This window comes from Macaca thibetana, chromosome 13, assembly GCF_024542745.1.
Source record: "Macaca thibetana thibetana isolate TM-01 chromosome 13, ASM2454274v1, whole genome shotgun sequence".
Taxonomy (NCBI): Eukaryota; Metazoa; Chordata; class Mammalia; order Primates; family Cercopithecidae; genus Macaca; species Macaca thibetana.
The window spans coordinates 6,016,460-6,025,412 of NC_065590.1; the positions used below are offsets into that span (position 1 = coordinate 6,016,460).

Sequence of the window (8,953 nt, forward strand, 5' to 3'; positions counted from 1 at the left end):
ACGTCCTGCGGTTCAGTAAAAGCATTTGCGTGGAGGCCAGATTGAATCTGAGTTTTCCACTGTTCTGGTTTGATCCGGCCTAAAATTTAGCAATATCATATTAAGAGAAAGTAGGGAACTGAATAATCTTGAGGCAATATTTCATAAATATTAATTTATGTGAATGAACTTTTATATATTTTTTGCCAAGAGCCAAGAAGGACGTAATGATTTTAAGGGAGTGGAAAGAGACTCTGCGTCTTTGCGAAGGTGTGGCAAAGTTCTGGAAGAACACGTGGGACTGGAAATATTGCTGGGGCTACTTTTGGAAAACTCAGACTGACACAGCTGCACAGGACTAATCAGGGATAAGTTTTGTGAAATTTCCTGCTCCCGTTTCTCATTTTAGTCACAGCAAAAGGAACGGCGGACCTGGGTTTACATCAAGGCCACGCACTCACCAGCTGGGAGACTTTGGAGAGAGCACGCTGTCTTGCTGGTCTCAGCTTCCTTACTCATAATTTGAGATAAGAACCACGTCCCACACGGTTGGTCATGAGAAGCGCGGCCAGGAAGTGTTGAGGTGCTGTTGCCCGGCAAGGCGCTTCGAAACCAGTGGCCTGATGCAAAAAGCAAAAGACTACAACTTGATCTTTTGCTCTTAATATATTGGTCAGTAAATTAGGAATTAGTCATTTGAAAGTGATGAAAACTCACTACATTTTGAGAACATCAGCAAGTTCTATTGCTACTCAAAAGCTTAGACAGAAAGAAAAAAAAAGATGACCAAAAAATTGGGCACGTTTGTACATTTTGAATTTTTAAAAGGTGTGAGACTTTCTTGCTACTCAAATGTCTTCTGATCCTGAAGTTGCAGAGCATCAAGTACCTATATCCTCAGACACCTCATTTAGAAACAGGGAACAGGGAACATTGGCAAAAGACAGAATACACTTAGCACACATGGTTGTTGGTTTTTTTTTTTTTTTTTTTTTTTTTTTATCAGAAACAGTAGGAAAAAAAGAGAAACAGATTGAGAGAAGCGAGATACTAGTGGCAGGGTCTGGGACAAGTGGCAATAAGCCTGCATGTCTGCTGTAGTTTAGAACAGACCAGGAAATACTGTATTCTGTGGTGAACCGAGCATCAACTCAGCCAGACCTTCATCAGAAACCAAAGGATAAATATGATCACATTTTTAAATGGGAAAATTTAATTCCTTCTCCAAAAGTTCAGAAACATAAGAACCTTATGAAATGTTTCTTTTTGGATTTTCTATCTACAGAAAAAAAAAAATCCTCTGGTTTTGGAAAGTCAAATGTGTGCTATGAAATTTTACACAGAAAAGTATCTACTTATGTGAGCGGTGGTCTCGATCAGTGACCTTCAGGATTCCACAAGGAGTTTCAGCTTTGTTGGGTTTTTGCCAATTCAAGACACAAATCAGTTATCCCTTTTGTACCTGCCCTGTGATCCCACCTTAAAAAGCTGAATCTGACCTCAGCTTTGTCCCCAACATAGATAGAAGCTCTTTGAGGCTCTGTAGAATCAAGCTTCATTTGGACATTCGGTGAGCACTGATGAAGGCCTCCTCTGCACCCAGTCCTGCTCCACGGGCTGAGGGTAGGGCAGGGAGCCAACAAAGTCTCCACTCTCACACAGCTTCCTTTCATGATGGGGTGGGAGGCAGAGAAGGAGTATGTACCTGTGTGTGTGCATGCATGTGTATGACTATATGTGCACACACGGGTGTGCATGCATGTGCATGCATGCGTGTGTGTGTTACCATTCTCCGTAAGAGATGGTCAAGAATGGTGAGCAGAGACCCAAAGGTCAGCAGTGGTTGGTGTGAGAACTGATGGAATGAGAAATGGTGATATGCAAACTGTCAAGATCTGTGCACGTTTTCATTACTATTATTTGGACGAAAACTAGAAGACTACAAGGTTTTCCTTTCCCTTATTAATCTTAAAATCACCTGTTTCTGCAAGTCTGCTCATCCAATAAGCTCTCATGAAAAGGGAATAGAGAAGGACACCACTCCTCTCTAGTACCTTCTAGGTTGTCTGAGTTTCAACAGCCCAAAGCTCGAAATCGCATTTTCCCACGAGACGCCCACACTTACCTCTTCTTCCACTCAAGCCCTCTGGCCCTGCTGAAGTTCCTTATTGATTTACATGATTCCTGAGTAGGAAATGATTCCTCCTTCCATGCCCTCCTGAAGCTGCTCCCTTGCAAGCCTGTTTACCATCCACTCTTAGACCCTCACTTTTTTTCCTCTAAACTCTCCCACCCTTTAAAATCCAGGAGCTCCAGCCTGGCCAACATGGTGAAACCCCGTCTCTATCAAAAGTACAAAAATTAGCCGGGCATGGTGGCGGGTGTCTATAATCCCAGCTACTCAGGAGGCTGAGGCAGGAGAATCGCTTGAACCTGGGAGGCAGAGGTTGCAGTGAGCCGAGATAGCGCCACTGCACTCCAGCCTGGTAGATATGAGCGAGACTCCATCTAAAAATAATAATAACAAAAAAATTTAAAAATCCAGGAGCTGTCCCATGTTCATTGTGATTTTTTTTTTTCCCCAAGGACTCCAGACCGTGGAGATTTTTGTTTCTTGCTGTCTTTTCTGTTCGTTTGGCTCTCGTCGCCGTGTTGTGTCTTGTGTTGTTTCATTCCTGTGCGTGTGAATGGTCTGCCCAGTGAGGTCTGTGTCTTGCTCATCTCTGCACTGGCCAATGCAGAGGCTGCTTTTGAGGCCGCTCAATAAATACTGATGACGATGATGACGATGACATGCGCCATTGTGTTTGACTTCTCTCAACGGCACTGCAGATTACTAGAGTCTGCTTAATTGCTTGTTCTCTCGTTTCACAGATGTGAGTCTGTGGGCTTGTAGTGATGGAATTCTTAGACTGGTGGGTCTGAATCAGGAGGGAGTCATCCAGTTTGGCCTGGTGCAGTTAGGACAGTGCTCCGTCACACAGAACACGCTGAGGGTAACCTGGGTAAATGGGTAGTTTCCTGCTTTTTTGTTTGTTTATTTTAGAGATCCTTTTCTTGTTTGTTTTAGAGATATGGTCTTATTCTGTCCACCAGGCTGCAGTGCAGTGGCGTGATCATAGCTCATTGCATCCTTGAACTCCTTTTTTTTTTTTTTTTCCCAAGACAGAGTTTTGCTCTTGTCCCCTAGGCTGGAGTGCAGTGGTGTGATCTCGGCTCACTGCAACCTCCGCCTCCCAGGTTCACGCAATTCTCCTGCCTCAGACTCCTGAGTAGCTGGGATTACAGGTGTCCACCACCATGTCTGGCTAACTTTTTGTATTTTTAGTAGAGACAGGGTTTCACCATGTTGGCCAGGCCGGTCTTGAACTCCTGACCTCAGGTGATCCACCCGCTGTGGCCTCCCAAAATGCTGGGATTACAGGCATGAGCCACCATGCCTGGCCACAACCTTGAACTCCTAAGCTCGCATTTCAGCGTCCTGAGTAGCTGAGATTTCAGGCATGAGCCATCATGCCTGGCTAACTTTTTAACAATTATTTTCTTTGGAGGGTCTTGTTACATTGCCGAGGGTAGTCTTGAATTCCTGGCCTCAAGCTATCCTGCCTCAGCCCATTTATTACAGCCATGCGCTACTGTGCCGGACGAGTCTCCTGCCTTTAATTCTCATTTCTGGCTGCATCACAGGGAGTGGTGGACTTAGAATCAAAAGACGTGGGGTAAGGTTAGGGATTGCAGATGTGATGCAGCCTACCCAGTCTCAGCTTCACTCTTGTGCGTTGGGGATAAGACCACCTCCCTCAGGCGTCCATTTGTGAGAGGAGATGATGTCGCTTGGCAGCCCCTGGCACCGTCAGCCAGCTGGGCACTTGGAAGTCATGGATCCCAGGCCAAAGGACACCATGGTAGCCGCTCAGGCTTCCGGTTTGTTAACATGAGAGAATTCGGTAGCAACAATTCCACGAGCGTGTCCATTTCCTTTTCAGACGGGAAGCTGTATGACGCCTACGTCTTATACCCCAAGCCCCGCAGGGAAAGCCAGAGGCATGCTGTGGATACCCTGGTGTTGAAGATCCTGCCCGAGGTGCTGGAGAGGCAATGTGGATATAAGTTGTTTATATTCGGCAGAGATGAATTCCCTGGACAAGGTGTGTTTTAAGTGAGGTATAAAAATAACAAATAAAAGAAGGAAAGTGACCCTTCTGTTCCTCCACTTTACTAATGGCGATGACTCTGCCTGCCTTCCCCATGGAACCACAGGAAGTCTATGACCAGCGCCCCCCGCCTGCCAGCCCCTAGTCCCCAGCCAAGGAGGTTAGGCGCAAGCTCGCTGCCCACTCTAGGCTCCTCCCTGCCCCGCAGTGTCTGGGATTCATGCTTGCAGCAGCGTGCATCTCACTTTGAGTGAGGATATGGTTAAGCCGTTCACAGAAACAGGTGGCCAGTGATGTAACTACATTGTTACAACTGTACACCTACGTTGTGGCTAAAGGACTGAAAGGTGGCGAGTGGTCATTTGCCCTCACGTCCCTGAGACGAACTGCTGGGTGTTTTCCATGGGTTTGAACAATGTAAATCAGGTCGTGCTTAAAGCTGATTTTATAAACCTCAACCCTACTTGCCTCTCCCCTCCCTAAATACAATGGAAGTTTTAGTGCACTTTTCCCATTTGATAGGAAGGTGGCTTTGGACAGTTCAGTTAACATCTCTGAACCTCAGTTGTCTCATCTGTAAAATGGGGATGGGGTGCTCCCCTGACTCAAATGAGAGAACTGAATGAGAAAACCTGAGAAGGGGCCCCCGGCATGGAGCTCAGCACACTTTAGACACTCACAAAATGGTGCCTTCCTGTCCCTTTATTCTCCTTCTTGGAAGGCTATACAGCAAAATGACTGAAATCTGGAATAAGTGTTCTTTTCTAGTCACCAGTAAATGCCAGTTCTCTCACTTATTCAACAAATATTTACTGAAAACCCCTCTATGTGATGAACAGTATTCTAGGCGCTAGAAATACGAAAATCAGCCAAGCAGAAGGGCCTGTCCTCAGGGAGCTTCCAGTCTATTCTTATTTCCTGTGAGAGGCAACTGTAGACTGAATAGCATCTGCAGAGCTGGGTATTTAAAGAGCCCTCCCTTTCCCAAGCAATCATCAGGGCATGTTATTTGGTTTCTAAATTAGTCACATAAATCCTGGTCCTTTAAATAACTATAAAGAAAAAAGGAAAACACAAATTCAAGATTAACGCAACATTTCAGCTAACTACATGTTTCCTATCCTTTTAAAATCTATTTTTAAAAATGTGTTCATCTGCTAATATACACCAGACCTTCAGGTAGTCTGGGGATACAAAGTTAGGCACCATCAGATACTTGTTGGCCAGGGAAAGTGACATACAAAGAAACCACATGCAAAACATGATTCATGACTATAGAGGACCAAGGCTTCAGGGAAAGTCACGGAGGCTTCACAGAAGAGGTGACAAATGTTAAAAAAAAGAAAAAACCCCAAAACTTGTATTAATCCATTCCTGACTAAGTCATGTTTATTCTGAAGTCCATTTTTGGCCAGGCACGGCGGCTCACACCTGTAACCCCAGCACCTTGCGAGGCCAAGGTGGGCAAATCACTTGAGGTCAGGAGTTTGACACCAACTTGTGGTAAAACCCTGTTTCTACTAAAAATGCAAAAATTAGCTGGGCGTGGTGGTACGTGTCTATAATCCCAGCTACTCAGGAGGCTGAGGCAGGAGAATCGCTTGAACCTGGGAGGTGGAGGTTGCAGTGAGCTGAGATTGCATCCCTGCACTCCAACCTGGGCAACAGAGCGAGACTTCATTTAAAAAAAAAAAAAAAAAGTCAGTTTTCTCCTCTCAGAGCCTGTTTCAAATATTCTCACTAGCATGAAGACCCGGGCTGTTTTAATTGTGAGCTCTTCTGAGCCTTCTTTCTTTATTTCCAGCTGTGGCCAATGTCATCGATGAAAATGTTAAGCTGTGCAGGAGACTGATTGTCATTGTGGTCCCTGAATCGCTGGGCTTTGGCCTGTTGAAGAACCTGTCAGAAGAACAAATCGCGGTCTACAATGCCCTCATCCAGGACGGGATGAAGGTTATTCTCATTGAGCTGGAGAAAATTGAGGACTACACAGCCATGCCGGAGTCCATTCAGTACATCAGACAGAAGCACGGGGTCATCCGGTGGCATGGGGACTTCACGGAGCAGTCACAGTGTGTGAAGACCAAGTTTTGGAAGACAGTGAGATATCACATGCCGCCCAGAAGGTGTCGGCCGTCCCCTCCGGTCCAGCTGCCGCAGCACACGCCTTGCTACCGCACGACAGGTGAGCGGGTGGGAGGACACAAGGTTCGTCACGCTCTGATGGAGGGTCTGTCGTTACGCGGTGGCTCACAGCTGGAGGAGGACACATTTCATCGGGGCCGTCCGCTCTGAAGCTGGCAGTTGCGTGCTAGTGAGAGGGTCTGTTGTATTTGTTGGCATTTGTTTGCTTCGATCAGAGCTGCTTCTTCAGGGAAAGACACGGCTTCTGCAGAAGGCCCTCTAGCCTGTGGGCTTGTTGACACACATGCACACTCACTGCGGCCTGGGTGGATACAGCACTTGTGCCCCCTGGGAACAGGACAGGGAGGGTTTTAGAGATGGCAGTGGACATGCCCGGAAGTTTGCCCATGCTGTGGCACCCATGGAGTCTGAAATGGCAGCCTGTGCTGTCGGGGGATGACAGGAGGGCAGTCTAGCACCAGGAGAGGGTTGGCAAGGATAGCAGTATTTGTCCACGTCTGTTCAGTTGTCCGCAGGGCCTCGTGCTCAGGGGTCATTTGCTGTGTCCGTGTCTCTCTCACTCTGCCAGTGCAAAGAGCTGTGACCACAGCCTTAGCACTGTGCTTCCAGAAGCGAGTTAAAAGTCACCTAAACCAGTCGGGACCCACGGGTGTGGCCATGACTGCCTCTTGGTCACCCTTCCATGCTTTGAGAGGCTTTATCTGTCAAACTAAAGCAAGCAAGAATTCCTTTCCTTTCCCTTTTAGACACGTCAGCCAGAATTCTGAGCAGCCTGTGAGAGACGCAGTTAGCACACAGATGATAGAATTCTAATCCGAGCAAGGCAAAGTCAGTTTCCAGTGAGCCAGTGTGCCCTTGTCACAGGCCAATTTGTAATTTAATGATTCACAAAGTTTTTTAATACAAAAAATTAGCTGTCAACCCTCATCGCTTTTTTCCAAGACCCTGGCCTGAGGGAATTAGACATAGCTCAACCCTCTGAAGCTGTGGTTGTTGACACTGAGACTTAGCAAGCAGTCAGTGCGGGCTGGAGGGGAATCAGCCTTGAGAACCAGCCGGTGGGGTCGGGAGTGGGAGCGGGAGCCAGATGGAATGGGGAGTGGGGTGGGTTGGGAGGCGCTGTGCCTTCATTCACAGGCGGTGGGTTGTGCCCAGTGTGGGATGAACTTTCAGGTGCTAAGGAGCCCACTCCTGTGTTTGAAGGATTTCTGTTCCAAGGTAACCTCACATTACACATTTGTTTAGCATCCTACAGAGGCCTCGACTTGACATTGGTCCACTTTTTATTTAACATTTGCTTTTTAAATTTTTTATTTCGGTAAACTATATGAACATAAAATTTACCATTTTAACAATTTTTAAGTGTATAGTTCTGTGGCACTGTTGTTTGGCCATCGCCACCATCCATTCCAGAATTGTTTCATCCTCTCAAGCTGAAATTCTGTACCATTAAGCTGTGCCTCCCCATTGCCTTCCCATTGCCTCCCCACTGCTCTGAGGTAGGACATAAAATACATTTTAAGAATAACAGCACTAAAATATGGCTACTATAATTCATTACTACTATTACATTTTTGATACTTTTCAATAAAAAGAAAGTAGAGACACATATTGGAAAGAGGGAAGCTTTTTCACTTATAAAACTCCAGTTAAAGAATTCACCAACAGTGCTGGTCTCCTGTAAGTCAGAGGTTTCCAGAAAATACCTTTTCTTCCGACGGGTCGGCTTTCTATTTTGCTGACAGCCTCGACTGATGTCCTGTGAGTGTGATCATTCTCTTATAAATAATTAATTGCTAGAGAATCCGTTTTGTAAAATTCACAGGCACGCCCTTCAGAGAGGACACATCCCGGCATCTCTCCCGTCTCCCCACACTGTGGCTGCCTCTGGCTCCCTCCATCCTGCGGAGGGAAGTGGCTGGGAAGGGAGGAGGAACGGTGCTGAGATGCCCTCAAATCGGAATGGGGTGAGGGTATTCCCCAAATCCTCACCAAACCACAAACCAGTGACCACTCACCCATTGCGGTCCAGATCTTACTGCACCAGGGCTAGTCAAGCGGCCAGAGGTGGGGTCCACTACCCTCAGGGGGTTTCCTGGCCTGGTCTCATACACACTCCACGGAAGGAAGGGCGAGGCGTCCTCAGCCAGCCCGCAGCCACCCTGCCCGCTCCAGCACTGCAGGCAGCTCCAGAGACCAGCCCAGAGAAGAGAACAGCAGCGAGTGACGGGACAGAGTGCGGAACAGATCCAGCAACGCCCATTTTCCTCTTGGATGCATCAGGAGAAAGAGCCTGTTTTAATTAAACTAGCAAATCCTCCATGAGGAATGACGACTCCCATGTTGGAGAGAGAAATCGAGATGCAAAGAAACTTTTTAAAGTTCTACTAATTCCTAATGAAATAATAGGGATGCAGTGCAGCAAGAATACGAATAATTAAAGTAGCCTGGCATCACCGCTGACAAGTAAGCAGGTTGGCAGGTAACAGCTCTGCTGATGGTCTCAAGTCCAAATTTGCATAAGAAAGGAGGTTTAAGAGTTCAATGGCTAAGGGACAAAAAGGCAGTTTATAGGAAAGCTGAAGGCCACCCTCAATTCTCTCCCGTATCTCCAACTGGGCTTGGAGCAAATATGAGGTCAATGGGGTCCTATCCCTAGTCCTTGGGGGTGGGCT

At 46.8% G+C, this 8,953-nt stretch overlaps 1 protein-coding gene across 1 annotated transcript in view; it reads left to right on the top strand.

Moving 5' to 3' along the window:
* Positions 1 to 8,336, top strand: part of IL1RL2 (interleukin 1 receptor like 2) — a 47,910-nt gene extending 39,574 nt beyond the window's left edge. Inside the window, exons 9-10 of the mRNA XM_050753286.1 lie at positions 3,966 to 4,127; positions 5,938 to 8,336. Of these exons, the coding sequence (XP_050609243.1) occupies positions 3,966 to 4,127; positions 5,938 to 6,428 (653 nt within the window). The 3' untranslated portion in view covers positions 6,429 to 8,336. The remainder of the gene's footprint in view (positions 1 to 3,965; positions 4,128 to 5,937) is intronic.
* The last annotated feature ends 617 nt before the right edge of the window (positions 8,337 to 8,953 follow it).